At 42.0% G+C, this 24,509-nt stretch overlaps 1 protein-coding gene across 7 annotated transcripts in view; it reads right to left on the reverse strand.

Moving 5' to 3' along the window:
- Positions 1 to 9,682, reverse strand: part of SCUBE2 (signal peptide, CUB domain and EGF like domain containing 2) — an 80,702-nt gene extending 71,020 nt beyond the window's left edge. For 3 of the 7 annotated variants that reach the window (XM_028500824.2, XM_028500826.2, XM_028500822.2), the window contains exons 1-3: positions 9,481 to 9,682; positions 8,153 to 8,275; positions 1,723 to 1,848 (exon numbers count right to left, since the gene is read on the reverse strand). In XM_028500824.2, the coding sequence (XP_028356625.1) occupies positions 1,723 to 1,848; positions 8,153 to 8,275; positions 9,481 to 9,601 (370 nt within the window). In that variant the 5' untranslated portion in view covers positions 9,602 to 9,682. The remainder of the gene's footprint in view (positions 1 to 1,722; positions 1,849 to 8,152; positions 8,276 to 9,480) is intronic. The other 4 variants (XM_028500825.2, XM_028500827.2, XM_055078701.1 and 1 more) reach the window with 2 other exon arrangements.
- Between the last annotated feature and the right edge of the window lie 14,827 nt (positions 9,683 to 24,509).

Raw genomic sequence — 24,509 nt, forward strand, 5'->3', positions numbered from 1 at the left:
GCTGCTCCTGCTCTTCTCAATGTACCACTGTATTTTCTCATGCCTTCCTTTTCATAGAATCCTTAGCCCCTTCAGATATACTCAGTGGATGCTCAGGGTTTTTCTCCAAGGCAGACCCTTGCTACCAAACCCACAAAGAGACCCCAAAGAGGGGAAATGGAGATACTCTGCTGAAATACCTGTGTTAGCAGCCAGGCCAGGAAGGACTTGGGGCCTCAGGCCTTTACTCCAAACCACCCCCACCCAAGCTGGCCCAGGTCCTTAACTCTTGAAAGTGTCCACTTTTTGTTCTTAGGAAGCTCATACTTCCTCCAAGCTGTGGGTTTGGACACAACTGTGATGACTGGGTCTTCCATCAAATACAAATCCTCAAAATGCCATTGGCTAATCAAAGGGAAATGAGTGATTTCCCCTAGAAAAGGGTTTTTTAAAAAAAACCACACTGTATGCTTCTCAACAAATTACACACTAAAAGTGATTTCTTTCTTTTTTTAAAAGTTTTTAATTAATCTCAATTTATTGCTGCTCTCAGGATTGTCTCTCTAATGTGTCTTTTTGTGGTGCTAATGGCCTAGAAAGTCTGCAGAGGGGTTAGTGACTCCCCAGCCCTCAATCAGTTCTTCCTGATAGCTGCAGGCTTAGAAGGCCAAGCGGTCTGAACAGTGCATGACCTCTCACACAGGACTCAGACAGGAAGGGACAGAGTCTACATCAGGATGGGGCTCCAGGTGACATGATAAAGGTCATATCAGGGCTTAGTCCCAAATACTCTCCTTCCCCAACACGAAAAATACAAGTTCTGCCTGTACTCATTTAGTGACTTTTATGCTGATCTCAAAGCATTTGATCAAGTGGCCATTCCCACTGCACAGCAAGGGAGCAACTGAATAGCTGTCCCCACAGAGCCAGGGCCTGGCTCAAGCTGCTCCTTGGTTAGTCAAGTGGATATAAGTGGGTCAACCACATGAAGGATCATCAGTGTCAAAGGAATCTGATGCCATCTGGGTCCCATATCCTCCTATACCACTGCTAACACCAGTCTTAAAGTGCAAATAGACCACAAACACTTGCCTTCCAGGTGTGCTGCATCTTCTAAGACCATCCAACATTCAACCCTATCCAACTGCTTGCTATTTTTAAATTCTGTTTTATTCCTGGCATAAGGAACCAATGTAAACAATACTCTTTGCAGTCCCTAACTCAGAGACTGAAACTCCAACAGATGTTTCTGGTTTGTGGAATAATAGGAGGATGTTAATGGAAGGTTTCTATTTGAATTTCTCTCTCTTTTAAGAAAAAAGAGGAGGATCTACATGGCTGAGATCCAAGTACACATGTGGAATCTTCAGGACAAGTAGTTTTACATGATTCTGGAAGAGAGACACTTACCATTGAAGAAATGGTTATAAGTCAAGACCCTTTTAACACAAGACCAAAGATCTTAAAAGTAACAAGTCAATGCCAGAAAATCAATAAGTAGTAATGTCAATGTCCACCCACCTCCTTGGACTAATGGAGCATTTATATTATGAATGATCACATAAAAACTAAAACACTTAACCTGGTTTTCTATCAGGGAGTGTGATTTCTAGGGAGCCAGAAAACAAAGGTCTCTGATCCCATTTTTCTTTTAATGAGTATGTTTTTGTCAAAGAAAAGAAAGGGGTGGAGGTGCCGGAGGGTAGGTAAAGGAGAATTACCATTTCCAACCGTTTTCCTTACCAAGACAATTATGACCGTCATGAGCCAACATGAAGCCATCAAAACAAGTGCAGCGATAATTGCCAGGAATATTCAAACAGTCATGGACACAGCCTCCATTGAGTTCATTTTCACATTCATCAATATCTGAGGAGTAAAACAGAAGTAAACCACACAAGCACTATTTCTTTAGTGTGGAGAAATATGCATTTACCTTTTAATCAGCCATCCCACATCTAACAATCTCCAACAACAGAAAAATAAATATGCATAAGGTTATTCACTGCAGCATTTGTAATTACAAAATACTGGAAATAACCTAAATGCCCATGTACAGCAAGCAGTTGAAGAATTAAGGTACATTTACTTGGTGGAATACTATGCAGCTGTTAAAAAGAAACGAGGGGCTTCCCTGGTGGCACAGTGGTTGCGCGTCCGCCTGCCGATGCAGGGGAACCGGGTTCACGCCCCGGTCTGGGAGGATCCCACATGCCGCGGAGCGGCTGGTCCCGTGAGCCATGGCCGCTGGGCCTGCACGTCCAGAGCCTGTGCTCTGCAACGGGAAAGGCCACAACAGAGGGAGGCCCGCATACCACAAAAAAACAAAAGAAAAAAGAAACAATGAGATAGATCTCTACGAACTGATTTGGAGTGATTTCTAGAATATACTAATAAGTAAAAAAAATATCAAAATGCAAAAGAGTATCTGTAGTATGTTATCTTCATGTAAAAAATAAGGAGGTACACACATACACACACACACACACGAAATTCCAGCACGCTTTTTTTGCAGAACTTGACAAGCTTTTCTTACAATTTATATGCAAATGTAAAAGACTCAGAAGAGGGAAAACAATTTTGAAAAAAGGAGAACAGATTTGGGGGATTTTCGCTTACTATAAAGCTACAGTTATCAAGACAGTGTGTGGTACAGGCATAGAGGCAGACAAATAGATCACTGGAACAGAATCAGAGTACAGAAATAAACCCTTATATTTATGGTCACTTGATTTTAGACAAAAGTGCTACGGCAATTTATTGGAAGAAATGATAGTCTTTTTAACAAATGGTGCTGAGACAGTTGGATATCCATATGCAAAAAAGGTTGATTTAGGCCCTTAACTCAGACCATACACAAAAATCACAAAATGCATCAGAGACCTAAATGTAAGAGCTAAAACTAGAAAGCTTTTAAGAGAAAATATAAAACTTTCATGAGAAAATCTTTGAGACCTTGGGTTAGGTAAAGCTTTTTTAGATACAACACCAGATACAACACCAAACACACAATCCATAAATCTAAAAATTAATAAATTGGACTTTGTGAAAATTTAAAACTTTTGTACTTCAAAAGACATTAAGAAAATGAAGAGAAGTCACAAGTTGGTAGAAAATATCTGCAAATCACATACCTTATAAAGGGCTTACAAAGTACTCTTACAATTCAATAAGAAGACAAACAACCCAACTTTAGAATGGGCAAGAGATTTGAATTGACATTTTACCAGAGACAATATGCTAATGGCTAATAAGCACATGAAAAAAATGTACATCATTAATTATTCAAGAAATTCTAATTATAATCACAATGAGATACCATTTCACACTCCCTAGAACAGTTATAATAAAAAAGACAGACAATGACAAATGTTGCAAGGATGTAGAGAAATGGGAAACCTCATACATTGCTGATGGTAATATAAGATGACATAGTCACTTTGGAAGGTTCCTTGGCAGTTCCTTAAAAGGTTCAACACAAATCTACCATATGACCCAGAAATTCTACTCCTAGGTATGTATCAAGAGAAATGCAAAATCATGTTTACACAAAGACTTGCAGGTGAATATTCTTGGAAGCATTTTTATTTATAACAGCCCAAAAGTAGAAACAACCCAAATGTCCATGAGATACTAGTTAACAATAAAAAGGAATGAACTACCAGTACAGGATACAACATGGATGAACCTCAAAAACATTATGCTAAGTGAAAGAAGCCAAACACAAAAGACCACATCTTGTATGATTTCATTTATATGAAATGTCCAGAAAAGGCAAATCTACAGAGACAGGAAATAGATTAGTGGTTTCCTGGAACTGGGGCTGGAAACAAGGATCTTACTGTGATGAGGAAAATGCTTGAAAACTGTATTATGGGATGACTGCACAACTCAACTAATTTACCCAAAATCATTGATTTGTACACTGACTTAGAATTGGTGAATTTTATGGTATGTAAATTATAACTCAGTAAAGCAGTTAAAAAGAAAATACATATTTAGCTGCTTACTTGTGCAAAAGAAACACAGGAAGGATAAACCAGAAACCACAGAGACTGGTGACCCATGGTGCGTGGGAGAAGGGGTGGAAATAAGGAGGAACAGGAACAGGAAAGGAAGAGGAGGAAAGAGTCACACTTCTCTGAATTTTTGAACTGCTTTGACTCTCAGAACCATGGTGACGTTTTACATACACACACATCAACCAGGAAGCAAGAGTGAGGGTGACAAAAGGGATTAAAAAATGGAACACAGAGAGAAACAAATGAACCTAACTATACTGTAAATGAGTAACACACCACACTGAAGGGGATGGGGAAGAAAAGTACTAGCCTAAGTATGTTTGAAAAATAGTAGCTTGACTGGATGTTATAAGGCCAAATACAAAAATAGTTGTACACAAATACTGTACCCTAATTATTAAATCCGTTTTACTCCCAGGATTATAGAGTAGTAATTCTGTAAATACTTTATGTGTATACTGGGATTGAACAAATAGGTGCATATATTGCAGATAATGAGAGCCAGGTTTCTCACTGTTGGAGAAAGAAGTTATGAATAAGCCAAGAGGGAGGTTAGAATGAATGCTGTGGTACTGTTTTGGAATCTGAAGTATCAGTATAACTCACTGTTTTTAATATATAGAGAGACATGGATAGATACAAGGAATAAATATAGATAAGTGTGTATGTGTGGGTTAGTATACATACATATATTTCCTAGCTCTGTCCACTGAGAGGGCCTAGGAGAAATGACATCCCAGTAACAATGAAAACACCAAGCATCCAGATCTTGGTTTCTATACATCGTTTTCCAATAAAAGGAAAACCAGTGCTCCCGGAGAAGTAATTGATTCCAGGGCTGGGGAGGGGAAAATACAGGTTGAGGCTGGAGCATTTTGTGGTACCAGAAAATTAGGAATTTCTCCAAAAAGGATGGAGCCATGTCAACAGGACACAGGAGACCATGTGAAGGAGCTCCCAATGGCTAAAGCTGGAACAACTTGAGCCAAAAATAAATAACTATATAATTAAATAAATACCCGTGAGTCCATACTGGCATAAATACATAAACACATAAATCAATGCATAAACAAATGGAAGAGGAGGGACAGATCTTCCTTACAGAAGAATCCCAATTAACAGATGTGTAAGGAACTAGAGAAATACAAAATTACCAAGAGTCACATATCACAGTAATAATTGTTGCAGGCAAGATCCACAGTTGGATGCTAAAATCAGCATAGGCTGAAAATATCTGCCCCGATATATATATATATATATATATATATATATATATATATATATATATATATATAGTAACTTTGTAGTGGAGAAACCCAGAATACACCATTTTAACCAGATGATCAAGATTAACATCACCTGTAGTGGGAATGTTGACATCATGTGCCCCAGATCTGATGCACTGAAAAGCACACAATAGCACTTCTGTAGCAGCTTTGCCGAAAGCTTCACTTTTGTATTACTACAAATGCGTAACCTCAATTTTATCGAGAGAAGACATAGGACGTTCTCTTATCGCATCAGTTCCTACCATACTACTTCTCACCATGTGAAAACATAAGGCCGACAAAAGAACTGAACAGTACTCATCAATGTGTCACTGCCATGAAAGACCAGGAAAGACTGAGGAACTGTCACAGAATGGAAGAGACAAAGGAGACAACAGTTAAATGTAATGTGGGACTTTGAGTTGGATTCTGGAAGAAAAAAAATAGAAAAACTGTTAGGGAAAAACTGGTGACATTTGAGTAAGTCTATAGTTTAGTTAATAATACTGTGCCAGTGTTAATTTCCTGGTTTTGATACTGTACTACAGTTATATAAATTGTTAACATTAGGGTAAGATAAGTGACAGACATATGTGAAGAATTCTGCACTAATTTTGCAAATTTTCTGAAGTCTAAAATTATTTCAAAATAAAAAGTAAAACAAAAAATACAAAGGCCAAGTCTAGATTCATCCCTGTTAAATCTGATTCAGTTCCTTAAACTGAGAATAAGGACTATATAATTAATACTGACCACTGAAACATGCCCTCCCCAAAGTCTGGGATATAAGCAAAGATCATTTAGCATAAAACATCATTTACCTAAAGCCACTTCTGAATCACATTATTTTAAAAATACTTATTCAGGGCCCATACTTTCATTTTTCCAACATTTTGGCAGAAGAAATTTGTGGAGGATAAAATTCTGTTCACTCTGAGCAAACCAGTTCGCATCCTTGAACTTAAATAGGGGCAAGTGACTTCAGTGATAATCACAACACAAAAGATACCACAGATTGGACCCAAGAGGTTTAAAAACTAATAAGCCAGGAAATACACATAAAAGAGTTACATCTTGAATATCTATATTTTTGAATCTTTGCAATCCCCATTTTCTTTCCTTTTTCTTCCTGGAAGACAGTTTTCATTTCTGGATCCCTGTACCAGAAATCCAAACTAAACAGGGACATCCTTATTCACTAGGTTTATAAACACTACAAGTATTCAAAAGATCAAATCCTTCTTAACAGGGAGAATATATGCTCCCTGTTAATAGTGATTACCTGTGGATAAATGGGAAGGTCTTTACTTTTCTATTTTACACATTTTTGTATTGTTTTGTATTGACTTTCTATAACAATAATCACATATTATTTTAAAACCAATTTAAAGGTATAAAAGCAGCGATGCCAATCATTAATTATTTTAAACTAAATAGACTTTTCACTCTAAACTGTTAGCAATTCAGTTTCATTTGTGATAAGCCAAACCCAACAGCTAAGAATAGCCAAACTCTCGCCACTTGTCATTCAACATTATTTACTAAATAAGTACTCTATCCAAAAGAAAACTTGGCATGGTTTCTACCCCCAGAGAGCATACAGTGACTGAAGGTCACAGTGAAAAAGTGAACATTTTTTTCCCCAAACAGGGTACCAACATGTGTGAATTCCAGTACAGTAAATAGAATATTTAATACGGTGAGGATGTGGTATGGAGGAACTGGCAGAGACATGTTTCAGAGAGAGTACTCTTTTGGCCTCCCATGATGTAGGGCAGATAGAGAGAGAGATGGCTGTCTGTCTCTGGGAAAATATGAGCCTGAAGAAACAGAAGGGCTTTATGGATGGACCACCAATTCCACTTGCGGCGAACCTGACCAGGAGCACGTCTCCTTTGATGGGAGAGGCAGGAGTTTTGCTCCTCCTTCACAAAGGAGACCATAAATTTATTAGGATTTCTCACCCAACCAAAGAGGGACACCAGGAGGCTGTGTGAACAGCAGAGACGTGGGGTCAGGGACAGAGCTAGAGTGGGGATCTGACTTTTTTTCACCTGCTGGCTAATTGTGTGATCATGCCCACAACCCCTTTCCCGATTCCCCTGAGCCTCAGTGTCCCCATCAGTAACACGAGGGAGAGGACTGACTCAGAGCTCCCTGAAGAGCCCTGACAGCTCCAACATGCCACAGTTTCCATGCCCCAAGCAGCCTCTTCCTATGAGAGTCCAGTCCGCAGCTAGTTCTCAACGGCAGAGTTCCTGACACTGAGCTAATCCCCCATGGCCCAGAACACAAAATGGCAAAGTCCAGACTTCAGGCTCCCAGATCTGGAGCTCTAAGGGCTTAAAATATCCCTTCACACATCTTTCCAGGGGCAACTTGCAGCTCCAAATGAGGCAGGCTCGCTTGGCAGGTCACAACGCCAAACCACCCGAAGTCAAGGACAAGATGGAGCCACCAGAACCTCAGGGGAGGGCAGGACTCTGGCACTCAGACTTCAGAGCAAGGGTGCTGCCCCAGGGAGGAACAGGATCAGCCCTGTTCTGGCAAGCATGGCTCTCCTGATCAACATGGCTGTTGACTTTCTGCCCCCAAACTGAATGGGACCAAAAGATACTAAAGCAGCTCTTTTCCTTGGCAGAAGCTAGACAAAAGGACATTTCAGAGCCAGATAAAACTGTATGATCAGCTCTCGGGAAGACCTGATGCTCCCTGTTTTTTAAGGCTCTGACGTGCAATTCAGAGAGTAGGTGATGTGACCCGGGGGTGGGGGTGGGAGGGCTGTTGAAGCACTTTTACCAATGCAAGTGGCCACAACAAGAGCTGAGGAGGTAGGGAGCTTCCCCTGCTGGCCCACCCACTGCTGGTCCCCAAGTCACTTACCCTCACACTGCCTGCCCTCCCCTTGGTAGCCAGGCCTGCAGGAGCACTTGTAGGAGGTGGGTGTGTTCTGACACAGGGCATTGGTGTGGCAGTCATCTAGCCCCTGGGCACACTCGTCCACATCTGCAAAAGAGCACAGCAGCTCCTGATATGGTGCCCCAAGCCCTGGTGACCTGGCCTTGGCCCCTCTCTAGCATCATCTCCCACCAGCCCATCCCACTTCATGCCTCACCAGCTAAACTGCTTGGGAGCCCCTGGGATGAACTGGACCATGTCCAGGCCCCTGTTTCCAGGCACAGCCTGTTCCCTCTGAATGGGATACCCTCTCCACTGGCCTTCACGACTCAGCTCAGATCCACCTCCTCTAGGAAGCCTGCCAGGACCCCAGAGTGTAGGTGATGTGTCCCCCAGGATGTGCTCACATATCACATTGTCACTGTTTTCCTGCCTGCCTCCCCATCTAGATGGTGTCTTGATTACAGATTGGACCTGTGTCCCTGAGGCAAAGCACAGCGGCTGGCACATGAATAGGCGATGGTAAAGGCCTACTGAAGGAAAGAGCAAGTTGGCAAAAATGCTCTGAAAACCGAGCAATGTCTGTCAGCTTTCTCAGGGTTTGGGGTATGGGGGGAAAGCTCGCCCTGGGCTCTGAGAACACCATCCTGAACCCTCAGACCATGCAGAGAGGTAATGGTGCCCCCCTCCACCCCTTCACCGCTGCCCACCCTCTCAACCTGGAAACCGGCCTTGGCAGAAGCCTTTCCCTGGCTGATACCCCTTCCAGGATGTTAATTAAAAACAAAAGAGTTTTGAAAGTATTCCAAGTCCAGTTCGTGCACAACGGGTATTCCCAGATTCTCAAGCAGCAGCTGTTCCACAGATAGAAAAATCCCTGGAGCCGACCCTGAAGCCCCCAGGAGAGCTTCCCGGCCCCAGAAGAAAGGAGCGCGGCTGCCATAACCTCACTATGGACCGCGGCCGGAGCCGTCAGTTTCCCCATCTCCGCAAGGAGACTCCAAAGCCCTGCTCCCCGCTCAGCCTGCGCGAGTCTGCCCAGCAGGCGCTCCCCGGGGACCGGGGCGGGAACTGTCATCAGCCCCGGGTCCGAGGCCGGGCCGCGCACTCAGGCCCTGGGCCTCTGGCCCGCGCGGTGGCAGCGCCTCTCCCTGGCCTGCGGGTGCGGCCCCAGGGGAATGGGGGCCAAGCGGAGCTCCTCAGCCGAGCCCCGGCCCCGCTCGCCCCGGGCGCCCCCGCGAGGGGCACGGGACCCCTTCTCGGCGCCCTCCCTGCCCTCCGTGCCAGGTGCGCCCCCGCGGCCGGACACTCACCCTCTGGCGGCCCCGCGGCGCGGCCCCGACCGGGCGGGACGGCCGCCGTCAGCAGCAGCGGTAGCAGCAGGGGCAGCAGCGCCCGGGCCGCCCAGGGGCAGCCAAGGCCCGCGACCCCCATGGAAGGCGCGGCGGCTGCGGGCAGAGACGGCGGAGCGCGGGCGGCGAGCGCGGCGGCGGCTCCGGGAGGTGTGTGCGGGCGCCTTGCCCGCCGCGCTCTGACACCCCCGGCCCGGCCCCGCCCGGCCCCCGAGCCCCGGCCTCATTTTCACACAGTCCTCCCCGGGCCGCCCCTCCCGGCCCCCTCCCATCCCCCTCCCGGCCGGGGCGGAGGGGGCGCGGCCGCGGTGGCCGGAGGACGGCTGTCAGCCTGGCGGGGGCGGGCCCGGCGGGCCGCGAGGCCCCCGCCGCGCAGGCCCCCGCCGCAAACCCGCTGCTCCCGCACAGCCGCGGCGCTCCGGCCCGCGGAGAGCCTCGTGCTCCGCCCGTTCGCGGCGTCCTCCAACTTGACCCGGTCCCTCTTGTGAAGACAAACAGCACTTCTAGCCTGAAATACTAGGACACGGGGCACCCAGAAAGTGTCCTGTGTAGCTCAGAGTCCTATAGTCCCCAAACCCCAAAACCACCTATGGGACTTACCCATCTCCACTTAGGAGGGGGAATGTGGATGGAATGAAAGTGATTCCACAGACTTCGGATCCTCAGGAGAACTCAACGGAGAGGGTGAGCCCAGCTTCTCTACTCACCTCAGCACACACTGTCTACACCCTTCTCCGTTCTGCCCAACCCAGGCCTTCTCTGATCCCCTGGCCCCAAGTCCTGGGAGGACAGTGGCCCACTTGTCCCCCCCTGGGGCACTGCTGAGACTGTCCCTCTCTGGCACAGTGCTGGGCCCAGAAGCACAGCACAAACTGTTCATTTCACTGAAAACCGGTTAAATGTATCTTCAGAGCAGCTTAAAGGTGAAGGAAAAGGGGGCCAGAATGTCAAGGGTGAGCCACCAGGGACAAGACAGCCCAACATGGGCACAGGTGGTATCTACGACCACCTGAACTCATAAACATCAGGTCTGGCCAGCTGCAGATACAGGCAGTGCTTGTCACCTGGCCCTCCAAGCAAGACATCCTTATAAGGGAACACACCTGCACAGGGCCTTCCCACACCACCCTAGGCACAGGTGACTGGAGCCAGCCACACGCAGCATCAGCATCACTCCAGAGACGAAGGTAGTAGCAATTCTCAGATGCAACAAAACACCATACTCAGGGATTTTAATGTTCTATGTTTGAGCTTCTCTGTATTTATTTAATTTTCTCCTGTGAATATATGCACACAATATATGTATGTATGTGTGTGTATATATATTCATTCCTTTGATAATCAGAAAAAAATAAACATCACAAAAAATCCACACCGAGCTCATGCACAAAAACATGTCTTCCTAGGGTCCAGCACCCTCTCAGAGCTCCCCACTCTGCACCACTCCTCGGCTGCCCCTGCCCCTCCCGTCCCCACGGCACCCAGGCTGAGACTGCCTCTTTGGGTCTTCATTCCTAGTGTTGCTGTCTAATGGAGAATCTGAGAAAATAACTTTTCTGTGGTTGTTTTTCTTTTGAAATTTTCATCCCCAGCGAAGGCAAGCAGGTTGCATCCCTTTTTCTGTCTTTCACCCCTCCCTCCCACCCCCTTTTGTTTGGTGTGGAGAGAGACACTCAGCTATTTCTAGTAATAAGGGTTATTTTTACACATTTGTAAATCTTCACTTAGTGAAACGTTCTCTCCGCCTTTGCCTTTGTGTTCTTAATGGTAGCCATAAATTACTGCCTTCTTTTCTCTCCGCTGCATCAGGCTTCATTGCTTTTGAAATGATCAAAGTTATTTTCTTTTAAAATCCAACTGGAAACTGCCCATTGTGTGGCACAGACCTCGTTAGCTCCAGTCAAAGCATATAAATACATAAAGCTGCCCATTAAACTCTACAGGAGCCTCCTCCAGCCCCTTGTGCCTGGTAAGAAATAAGATGCACTGTTCTTCCCCTCAACTGTTTCCCCAAGTTTATATTTCAGTAAGAATACAAATTAATTATGAGACCCAATGCTTTTTTGTCTAAGAGTGTAAGTTTTCCCCGTGTTTCCCGGCAAAGTTTACCACTGGCACAGATCTCCAAAAATGTTCTGAATCCTATTTTGTTTGCCCTAACTTCCATACAACCGTGCTTTCAGCTGGTCGGCTCCCAGATTCCTCAGCAACCTTTCTGACACTTCAGATTAAAGTCAATATGGTTTACAACCAGGAATTTCCATATGGGAAAGGCTTCAGGGGAAATTTGTGCTCAAATGTCAATGTTTTCAGTGTTCCAATGTCAGGAGGGACTTCATGGGCCCTGAGCTAGCTGCCGTCTGCCCTCTATTGTCCCACTGAGGTCCCCACACTGTCCCTGGACTAAGGCTGAAACTCCCTCTCCCCTCCCTCAGGCTGAGAGGCCATGAACCAGACCGGAGGGTAGAGACAGCCCAGCCAGCCCCAGCCACTGGTGTGGGCTGCTGGCACTAAGAAGACTGTGGAAGCGGAAGCTGCGGGTGCTCCTGAACTGCATATGGCTAAGGTAAACTCTGCATTCACTGGACACCTTTCAGTGCCCATCGTTTTTGACTCTTCAGCAGCCTTTGGAAATTCCTTTTAGAAACTCTCCCTCCCTTGGGTTTTCATGGCATCAGGCAAGCTCCTGATTTTCCAGCCTCTCAGGAAATGCCTTCTCGGTCATCTTCTTGGGATCCTCCTCTTTCAACATCCTCTCCCTGATGGTTCACTCATTCCCTTGTTTCCATAATAGAAATCTCCCTTTAGCTTCAGTTCTGCGTATTGTCTCCAATTGTCTACTGGATACCTCCACCTTGATCTCCCACAGGTCCCTCAGATTCAAGATGTTCAAAACAGAGTTCATCTTCTTCCTCAAACCTGCTCCTTCTCAAGTACTTCCTCTCTTAGAGAGAAGGGCACCACCATTCTGCCAACACCAGGTCAGAGACCTGGCAGTCATCCTAGACTCCATTTTCTCTCTTCCCACCACAGCCAAACCCTCATGTCAACTCGACCTTCTTACCGTCTCTCAAAACCATCCTCTTCCTCCATGCAAGCTTCCAAAGCTCAGGCCTCATCATCCCTCACCTGGTCTGCTGCTGCTAGTCGGTGGTTCCTTATCGATGTCCCTGTCTAGAATCTCACCCCGCTTCAGTGCATCTTCCACAGTGGCTGCCAGAGTAAAATGTAAATTTCATCACAACGATCTCAGTCCTCCTCAGGCTAAAGTCCAAACTCCTTTGATATAGCCACTCAAGCAAAACATGACTACCCACTTTTAGGTATATACCCAAGAGAAATGAGTGCGTATGTTCACATAACAAGAATGTTCATAATGTCTGTATTCACACTAGCACAAAACTAGAAATAACCCAAATATCCATCAACTAGAGGATACATAAACAAATTGTGGGATATTCATTCAATAGAATACTAAAAATGAATAAATAAAATGAACAATAAAGTGAACAAACTCTAATACGTTCAACAACATAGAGGCATCTCATGATTATTATATTGAGTGAAAGAAGGCAGACGCAAAAGGGTACATATTGTGTACTTCCACTTCTATGAAGGTTAAGAACAGACAGAACTAATTAATAGTGATAGAGGCCAGAATAGTAGTTCCCTCTGGGGATAGGTATTGACTGGGAAGAAGCATGAAGGAACATTCTGGAATGCTGGAAATGTTTTAGATCTTGATCTGGGTGGGGATTATATGGATGTCTACATATATAAAAATTCATTGAGATGTTGGCTTACACTTAAAACACTTTATGCACTTTATTGTATCTTTTTACCTCAAAAAATAAGTTAAAACAAGAACTGCTTAGCCAAAGACCTTTGTGATCTGACTCCCTTCTACATTTCCAGCTTCTCTCCTACTACACCCTTACCCACAAGCTACACTCAGCAACATCGAACTACTTGTACCAAGAATTTGTCACTTACCCCAGATACATCTTTTCTTTTGCTCACGCTCTTCCCTTTGCCTAAAAGACATGAAGTGGGTCTCAATAAATACTTGAGTAAATGAAGTGCAACATCTTGATTAATAAATATTACTAACAGAGGGAAAACTGTACATATAAAAACTATCAAATTGTACACCTTAAATATGTACGACTTAACTAAATGTCAATTATAACTCAACAAAGCTGTTTAAAAATAATTAAATTAAATTAAATACATACCATTAAGAATCAACCAGAAATGAATGAGACTAGCTTTCTATTAAAATCACCCCCAGAAAAAAAAATATATATTACTATACCCCAAGGAAAAAGATGTGTGCTGAGATGTCCCGCAGACAGCAATGAGGTAAGGATGAAAGTACTGGAGTCTGCAAGTTAGCAGGTTCTGAGAACTAATGCAGAAAGGAAAACCCATCTGCTCTTGCACACACATTAATTTCTCCTCCATGGATGGCCTTCACATCTCCTGGAAAGCTTTTTCAGCACGTCTGAGCTGGATGTGAAGCAGTAAATCTTTCTAGTTGCTTAACCCATCTCCATCTGGTCCTTCGTCCTTCCTACCAGATATTCACCCCTTCCCCAGACAGGCCATGTTCCTAGGAGGGAAGCTGCTCCACCCTCGACTTCAGGCTCTGGAGTTGGATTAAGACAATCAATATCTTTCATTCCATTCCCCCTGCAACAGTCATTGGTTCAGGGGTAAACACTGGTTCACGTGCTCTAATCAGAAGGAATCTCAGTCCCTTTGCTTGAAAGGCTGGAATGGAAGAGTTCTCTTTTCTTGCTGCGATATGGGTGTGATGAACGAGACACTGTGGCAGCCATCTTGATACCAACCCAAAGAGGGTAAACCAAGAGGAATATTGAAGTCCCACCTGAGCCACACCCCACCTCGGGACCTCCAGGTATATGTGCCAGTACACTTCCTTAACATTTGAATTGGTTTTTTAAAAATATTTTTATTTTTATTTTTAAAATTGTAGTAATATATATATATATAACATAAAATTTACCATTTGAACCATTTTAAAGAATATGCTTTAATGGCGTTGAGTACATTTACGTTGTTGTGCAATCAACACTGCCATCCATACCCAGATCTTTTTTCATCTTGTAAAACTGACACTCTGTACCCATTAAACAATAATTGTTCATTCCCTCACCCCACCCCAGCCCCTGGCAACCACCATTCTACTTTCTGTTTCTATGAATTTGACTACTCTAAGTACCTTATATGAATAGAATCATACAGTATTTATGACTGTCTTACTTCATGTACCATAAATTCTTCAGGGTTCATCCATATTGCAGCATGTGTTGGAATTTCCTTCCTCATTTAAGGCTGAATAGTATGCCACTGCATGTGTATACCGCACTTTGCTTATCCATTCGTCTGTCAATGGACACTTGGGTTGCTTCTGCTTTTTGGACATTTTGAATAATACAGCTGTGAGTGTGGGTGTACAAACATTTATTTGTGTCTCTGCTTTCAATTCTTTTTAGTATATATCCAGAAGTGGAATTGCTGGATCATATGGTATTTCTATTTTTAATTTTTTGAGGAACTGCAGTACTATTGACCATAGCAGCTACACCATTTTACATTCCCACCAGCAATGCACAAGGATTCCAATTTCTCCACATCCTCACCAAAACTTACTGTTTTGTTTTGTTTTGTTTTAAACAATAGCCATCTTAATGGATGTGAAGTGGTGGCTCATTGAGGTTTTCTGAATTAAGTTTTCTGTTATTTACAGCCAAAAAATATTCCTATTCAGTTCCAGATAAGCCTCCATTAGGAAACTTTAGCTGGGTAGCAGGTGATCCTCTGAGTGAGGTGGGAAGAAGATAGTTGGGTAGGGTTGAATCCTCTCAGGAGCCTAAGTAACAAATAACTGTTTATTCACAGAGTTGATGCTATCTTGGTGTAAATGCCAGGACTCTTTCTTCAATGGTTCTGAAAACTGCACCAACATTCCTTTTTGCTTACAGAGGATTAAAAATCCTTCCAATAAATTTTTCCTTAAAATGATAACAGTTAATATTTGAATGAATACTAAATGTCAGGCATTATTCTAAGTACTTCATATGCATTAGCTCATTTAATCCTCATAGAAACTCTATGAAGTAGATATCATCATTATCCATATTTTACAGATATAGACACTGAAGTGAAGAGAGGTTAAGTAACTTGCTAGGAGGGGACAGACCAGGACTTAGTGCCAAGATGTCTGGCATCAGATCCTCCTTCTTAACCACTGCTCCTTGTGGCCCATATGTATGCCAGGTATTGTGCTAGGCACTATGGGAGATACAAAGATGAATGAGAGGCAAATCCTGCCTCAAAGAGCTTACAGTCCAGCAGAAAAGAGACTTAATTAGTATTCATCCTCAGTACCTCTCTCAAAATATAAATATGATAATTCTTGTTTAAAAACCTTTGGTGCTCCCCAGCCTGCATTATCTGTACCATAGGCCAACCTCATGGGCAGGACCAGCTGTTAATTTGCAGAGCCCAGTGCAAAATTAAAATGCAAGGCTCCTTATTCAGAAAGCAAGGGAAAAGTTTCATTAAAGGTACCAAAAATAGTTTTTTCCTTTAAAACTATTTTATAGGGGTAATAGTGATATATGAGTAACAACAAACTTACAAAGTACAAAAATAACATTTTAGTATAATTTTATAGAATGTAATAAACAATAATACCTTATTAATGTGATATCTTGATTGATCATCAGATTTTTTGCTGGGTCATTTTTCTGAAAACTCATTTATTAGGTCATTGAATTTATACTTTTGGGATCTTCATTTTCAATCAATATAATTGAAGGGACATCAGTCATTCTTGGCAAATGAAAGGTCACAAATAATTTTTGGTAATTTTTAGTTATGAGAAGGATCTTTCTGCTGATGAAACTATTACTGGATCTGTTAAAAGTATATTATAGGCTGTAACACACGGGGATAAATTTTTGATAAATTACTTTGAAACATAAAGTTTAGTACATCTAGAGCTGATGATTCTTGCAGAAATTTTCTTCTTAGAAGATTTAACTCTTCATACAAATTAGTTTGGGGTAAGTCTGAATTTTATTTTAAACGTAAATTTATACAATGGCATTTCAATGTTTTCCCTGACATTTCCTGTAATTTGTGAAGGTCATGTAAGAAACCGAAAGTGGCTTCATGATTTGTGTATAATTCAAAACACTTGTTTGTGTATTCAAGTGTTCACTGCTGTATCTTCAATTACAAGGAAAAATTAATTTTAAAATTGTCTTCCTTATTAATAATTGGTTAAGCTGATGCTTCCTATGTAAATAGTGTTCTTTTCCATCTAATGGAATGATTTTTATATTTGGTTTCTATTTCTAAGCCTGTGGACATTTGCCTCACAATGTTGCAGCAGTTTTAAAGACCAGAGACTCTAAACTCCCCAAAGAATTCTAATAACTCCCTGCTATGCTTGATTGCCACGTGCATGTGTTTGCTTTCCTTTGTAATAATTTACCGACAAAGTTTACTGCCTGAGTGTTGGCAATTTCTGTCCCAGTGCTCAGGCCAGAGCACTTGTGCAGACACCACAGGAACATGCTCTGTGGATGGAGGGGCCACCACGGGTCTCAGTTGTGCCCCCATGCAGAGACCCTCCTCTCTTCTTGCTGCTGCCACTGCCTCAGCTGCCAGTCTGGGCCCTGTATTAGGATATGAGCTAGTTTTACTATTTTCATAGTAGGGAAGCCATAGTTACTATCTAAAGAAATGGAGGATGTAGGATGTCATAGAAGGTTTTAATTATAAAGGCAACTTACAAGAAGAAAATCCAAGATTTCTAAATAGCAGAAGAACCTTGCACACAAAACCGGCCTCAGAAGAGAGAGACATGATGGAGAACAATTTGTACGGAAAAAAAGAGAAGGTTGTCAAAGAGCTACCCTACATCTTTAAAAAGCAGCAGGACCAGGGGCTTCCCTGGGGCTTCCCTGGTGGCGCAGTGGTTGTGCGTCCGCCTGCCGATGCGGGGGAACCGGGTTCGCGCCCCGGTCTGGTAGGATCCCGCATGCCGCGGAGTGGCTGGGCCCGTGGGCCGTGGCCGCTGGGCCTGCGCGTCCGGGGCCTGTGCTCCGCAACGGGAGAGGCCACAGCAGGGGGAGGCCCGCATACCACAAAAAAAAAAAAAAAAAAAAAGCAGCAGGACCAGATAATTTCACAGGAAAACACTATCCAAGAGAAAACTTGAACAAGTAGAAATATAACATGCTCTTGGACAGAAATATGTAACATCATAAAAATGTCAGTTCTCCATAACTTAATTCAAAATTTTAATGTGATCCAATAGGCTTTTTAAAAATATTTATTTATTTGTTTGTTTGTTTGGCTGCACCGGGTCTTAGTTGTGGCACACGGGATCTTCGTTGTTGCGTGTGGGATTTTTAGTTGAGGCATGCAAACTCCTAGTTGTGGCATGTGGGATCTAGTTCCCTGACCAGGGATCGAACCCGGGCCCCCTGCAGTGGGAGCATGGAATCTTAGCCACTGGACCACCAGGGAAATCCCCCAATACACCTTTTTTTAATTAGATAAATTGATTCTAAATTTACATAGACAAAGAAAGGAGCAAGAATAGTGATAAAAAGTGTGAAAAAGAAGAGCAATGGCAGGGGAGGTAGAAGATCAGCACTACATATATTAAAAGATATTATGAAGCCTCAGTAATCAGAACAGTGTAATGCAGACAGATAGGCTAATGGAGTTGAATATAATATCCAGAAATGGTCACAAAATCATACATAGATACAATATAATAAAGCTGACATCTCAAGTCATTGGAAAAAATATGGACCACTAAATAAACGGTATTGGAACAAATGGGTAGCCACTTAGACAACAATGAAGTTGAATCCATTCCTCATGCCTCACTAAGTTAACTTCAAATGAATAAAAAATTTAACTTTCAGGGAGTTCCCTGGCGGCCTAGTGGTTAGAATTCCAGGTTTCACTGCCATGGCCTGGGTTCAATCCCTGGTTGGGGAAACAAGATCCCTCCAGCAAGCTGCGTGACCAAAAAAAGTTTTTTTAACTTTTTAAAAAACCTCAACAGTTCTAAAAGAAAAATGAGAAAATACCTTTCATCTTGTAGTAAGGAAAGTCTTTCTGTCCCAAATCCAGAAGCCATAAAAGATTAATAAGTTCAACCATACAAAAGAAAATACTTTAATGTTTAAGAAACATTATAAGTCAAAGAATAAATAATAAATTGGGAGAAATGTTTTCATATTAGATTACAAAGGAGTAATCTCTTTCATATGTAAAGAGCCTCTAGATGGAAATAAGTAAAGACCAGTTTCCCAATAGAAAATGGGGAAAGGACACGAATTAAAAGAAATATAAATGAATCTTAAACATATGAAACAAAAAATCCAAAGTTGGATAACATTTTCATGGCAAGTCTAGGGAAACAGGCATTTCAAACATTAGTGGTGGGAGTGTATATTGACATAAGTTCTACAAAAAGCAGTCTTAAAACATCTATTTAAATTAAATAAATAAACATATTTAATATATATTGACTCTCACATGTGCAAAATGACATATGCACAAAGCTATTCATCACAGCATTGTTTGTAGCAGCAAAAGATTAGAAGCAACTCAAATGGTGAAAAACCCCAGGCAGAAATATAAATTATATGACATCCATAAAATAGAATATTACATAACTATAAAAAGGAAGGAGGAAGCTCTATATGTTCTAATATGAAAAGCTCTCCAAGTATACTTTTAAATGAAAAAAAAAAGTACAGAACAATGTGTATGTTCTGCTACATTTTGTGTAAAAAAGAAAAACACAAGAATCTATATTTGTATTTTCTTGTATATACATGAAGAATTTCTAGAAAGATATATAAGAAATTAGGAAGATGGCTAGGTAGATGGAGGCCAAGGATGGGAGAGAGGTTTCAGTGATTGTGTCTTTATACTTTTTAGTGGTTGAACCATTTAACTATATTGCCATAGAAGGAGGAGGAGGCGGAGGAAGAAGAGGAGGACTGGAGTAGAGGTGGTTTTTATTGTCATGACCACCAAAGTACCTTAAAATTGAATGAAATCTAGATCCCAAACATTTTTGAAAATCATGGAAATTTTCAATATGAGGTTTGTTCATAGTTCATTTTCAGCCACAGAGTATAAGTGAATTTCTCCTGCTGCCTTCAAAATGTTGAGACCTGATTACAGTGAGTTATCATCCTGGACCAATTTAGGCTAAACAGGCAAAAGATAACATCTTCTAAATTCTTGTAGCCACATTTTTAACTATTGCCTAAAGCCTGTGGGAGGAGAATGGGCAACCAAAACACACACACACACACACACACACACACCTGCAAATACACACACTTTGGTAAGTCATTAAAGTGATCGTATAAGATTACTGATACAAGAGATGCTGTAATCCTTTTAAATTAGCTCATATAGCCTATTAGTAAGATTATAAGTTAAGATGTGACCTGTGATTCCTTTCAATTATCCATTTTGCAATTTTACTGCAGGTAACTAGCTATGCCCTTTCATTTATTAATGTGTCAACACAAGTCAGTGTGTCAATTATTTCTTATTTCTGAAATATTGTTCATGCCAGTGTTCAATTAAAAAGAAAAGAAAGAGAAAAAGAAAGAAAATAGAGTTCATATATCCTATATCAAAAACCGGGCAGCATATGTAATAGAAGCAGAGACTTTACAATTTTGTAAATTCATTTGTAGAAAAAGTAGCCCTTGCTTCCATCCTGCTACCATGACACCAAAGGGATGATGACAAAGCTTCTACAGTGAACATATATTACTTTTATAATTAGGAGAATAATTTTTAAAATGTAAATGTGTATACGCTGAGTATGTAGGCAGACTTGAATGTTAACTCTGAGCATCTTGGTCAGGTCACGTTAACCTCTCTGAGTCTCAGTTTCCTCATATGTAAACTGAGGGTAATCATACGTGCTTTGCAGGGTTAAGTTGAGTCGTGGATGTGATGATGTTTGTGAAGTACAGAGCACAGGCTCTGGCACATAGTAAAAATGGGCACATAGTAAAAGAGATTCTCATTCTCCACACACCCGGTGGAGGCAGGACCCATGGAAGCCAAGCCCAGCTGGTGTCCTATTTCCTAAATTCCTCTATTCAGGCTCTTCTCCAGCTATGCCAAAGCACAGGTACTTGCCCCCTGCTTGTTGGGAGAAACTTAGCTATTAATCCATACCCATGGTGTGACTGTAATTAGGAAACCTGGGATTTGGGGAGATAAGCTAGCTCTGCCCAGATCCCAGAAGGGTGTTTCCCTACTATTACATTAGTGAGAAGTTTTCAGCACAGGAAACTGAAATGGCTCTGAAAGTATATAACAGAAAGAACTAAGCACTTAACAAAATGTTTGGAAGCAGTGAAGGGGAGAGCCCTAAGCTGGGCCTTCAGGAACAATTCCCAGACCTAACCCGCCAGGGAAGCCACTACTTCTGCTGAACTGGGGCAAACCTCGAGAACTCTCCAAATAGCCGTGAATTCAGACACCTGAGCTTGAACTCTGTCGTTAAATTATCTACGTAACCTTGAACAAGTTACTTAAACTCTTAAGAATCAAGAGGAGGAGGCTGCCATCACAGCAACTGCTTCTCAATACCTGGAAATTGGTTGTTAGGCTTATCTCCAAAGCCTTGTTCATGAACCAAACAAACAAAACCAGAAGCAGTTGGAAATTAGCCTCTGCCTCGTTCCTATTTTCCAAATCTCACATGAATACATTTCACTGGCAGGATGTAAATCACATCCAGGACCCTAGCTGCAAGAGAGCCTGGAAATGCTGCTTATGCTGGAGTTTTTTAGCTTGTTAGCTTACGCAGTGCAGAAAGGCATTCTAGAAGGACTTGGAAGTCAGCACTGACTACCAAACAAACAAATCCATCACAGAGAGAGTTATTTAGTTCCCGTGAAATTGGGAATTAATTTCCCTGCCAGCACCTGTTTGTGCTGCAGAGGCTCCAAGAGTAGTCAAGGCTTAAACTCATTGTGCTCATTGGAAAATGTAGTAGACATTTTTTGTTGCCTCTCAAGCATCCGTCACCCACTATCTCCTGCTAACAATGCATAGATTTTCATTCATTCATTTCATTCAGGTATCCACCTCTCCCCTAAGCTACCTGTGTGCTTTGGAAAACTGACCCCAATTCCATCTCCAGGAGTGAGCCCTCATTGTTTTAGATAAATTAGCACATTCCATCCTCTTGGCCATTGTCATTGGTACAAAGGCAAGTCTCTCCCAAAAGAAGTAACTTAAATTTCACATTCCCTCTCCACACAGGATCCAAATAGTGAGAGTATAATTTACAATTTATCTTTTTCAGCTGTAGGTTTCTTTGCTATTGCTTGTTCTTCATCCATTCCTATATCCTTTTCTTTGTCAGCTTGCTCTGTGTCTTCTGTGTGTGTGTGCATGTGTGTGTGTGCATTTATATATATATATATATGAATATAATTTTTTAAAATAAATTTATTTTATTTTTGGCTGCGTTGGGTCTTCATTGCTGTGTGCAGGCTTTCTCTAGTTGCGGTGAGCAGGAGCTGCTCTTCCTTGTGGTGCACGGGCTTCTCATTGCTGTGGTTTCTCTTGTTGAGGAGCACGGGCTCTAGGCATGTGGCCTCAGTAGTTGTGGCTTGCGGCCTCTAGAGCACAGGCTCCATAGTTGTGGCGCAAAGGCTTAGTTGCTCCGTGGCATGTGGGATCTTCCCAGACCAGGGCTCGAACCCGAACCCGCGTCCCCTGCATTGGCAGGCGGATTCTTAACCACTGTGCCACCAGGTAAGCCCCAATATATGAATATAATTTTATTCAGCCTTAAGAAACAAGGAAATCCTGCTATTTATGATAACACTGGTGAACCTGGAGGATATTACACTAAATGAAATAAACCAGGTACAGAAAGAAAAATACTGCATGATCTCACTTACATGTGGAATCTAAAAAGGTTGAATACATAGAAGCAGAGAGTAGAATGGTGGTCACCCAGGGCAGGGAAGTGGGAGAAATGGGGAGATGCTGGTCAAAGAGTACAAAGTTACAGTTATGTAGGATGAATAAGCCCAGAGATCTAATGTACAGTGTGATGACTATCGTTAATAATATTGTATTATATACTGGAAATTTACTTTAAAATAGATTTCAGGTGCTGTCACCACACACAAAAAAAACTCAAAAATTTATATTTATCAAAATTCACCATTAACAGAGTAAAGGTAAACCACAGAATGGAAGAAATTATTGCAATATGTATTACCAATAGTCATATCTAGAATATATAAAGAACCATCACAAGTCAATAAGAAAAAGATAGATAAATCAATGGAAATATGAGGAAGAAACTTGAATGGGTACTTCATCCAAAAGAATATCCAAATAGCCAACACGCTTATGGAAAAGTAATCAGTATCATCAGTCATCATGGAAATGCAAATTAAAACCACAATGAGAGAACACTGCACTCCTACCAGAATGGCTAAAAATAAAAAGATGGACGATATCAAGTATTGTGTAGGATGCAGAGCAAAGAGAGCACTCACACCCTGCTGTTGGGAGTAGAAATTGCTACAGCTGTTTTGGAAAAGAGCTTGACACATGCTGCCTACCAGCAATTCCTCTGCTACATGTATATACCCAGCAGAAATGTATGCACATTTTCACCGAAATACTCTAAAGGAATGTTTTTAGCGCCATTATTCATAATAACTCAACCCTGGTAGTAGCCCAAATGACTATCAACAGCAAAATGGATAAATAACTTCATACTATACGGTACAGTCATACTATTCAGTAGTTAAAATGAATGAACTTCAGCTACATTTTTTTTAAGAAAGGGATAAATCTCTCAAGGTTAATTTTGAACAAAAGAAACCATACACCAAAGAGGACACACGGTATGATTCCATTTGTTTTCAATTAAAGAATGGGCCAGTAGTTCTCAGCAGCATCAGCAGCACCTGGTAACTTGTTGTAATGAAAATTCTTGGGCTCCAACATAGACCTACTGAATCAGAAACTCAGAAAGTGATTGCCAGAAATGTTTTAACAAATCTTCCAGGTGATTCTGATGCACGCTAAAGCTTGAAAACAACAAAATTGATTTATGGTGTTAGAAGTTAGGATCCTGATGATCTGGGGGGAGGAAGGGAGTGGTGATGAACGGGGCATGAGAGGTAATAATAGGTAATAATAATCATCTATTTTTTGGCCTGGGCTGGAGTCATGCAAGTGTTTCCAGTTTCTGATGAGTCACTGAGCTAAATGCATACTTGTGAGTTGTGCACTTTGCTGTTTACGTGTCAGGTTTCATTTTAAAAACTTACTAGAAAAGTGACAGCTAGTAAAACTGAGGAAATCTTCCAAAAGTAAAAACAAAAAGATGGAAAGATGAGTGAGTGGTAAGATGAAGTACAGAACATACAGTGCCTCAGTAATAGACATTCCAGAAAAAGAAAACAGAAAAAGGAGAGGAAAACAGCCAAGGAATAATTTAAGAAAATTTCCTAGGAATGAAGCCCATGAGTTTCCAAATGAATTGAAAGGGCCCCTCAGGTGCCTACAATGGATAAAAGAAAACACATACATGCACACACGTAGGCAAATTTTATCATCAGAGACAGAAAAGATCCCACAAGCTTCCATAAGGTAAAAAAAGTCTCATACAAAAGGTCAGACATCAGAGTGGTTTTGGACTTCTCAGTAGCAATGCTGGAAGCTAGGAGGCATGAGGTAATGCATTTAAAATTGAGAAAAAGTATTTCCAAGCTAGAAGTCTACCTTTTTCCAAACTAGGAATATGTAAGGGTAGAATAACAACATTTTCATATATGTAAGATCTCAGAAAAATGTATGGCCCATTACTCTACTTTCTGTGGCTGTTACTGGAAGATATGCTCCACGAAAACAAG

Source organism: Physeter macrocephalus, chromosome 16 (assembly GCF_002837175.3).
Source record: "Physeter macrocephalus isolate SW-GA chromosome 16, ASM283717v5, whole genome shotgun sequence".
Lineage (NCBI taxonomy): Eukaryota > Metazoa > Chordata > Mammalia > Artiodactyla > Physeteridae > Physeter > Physeter macrocephalus.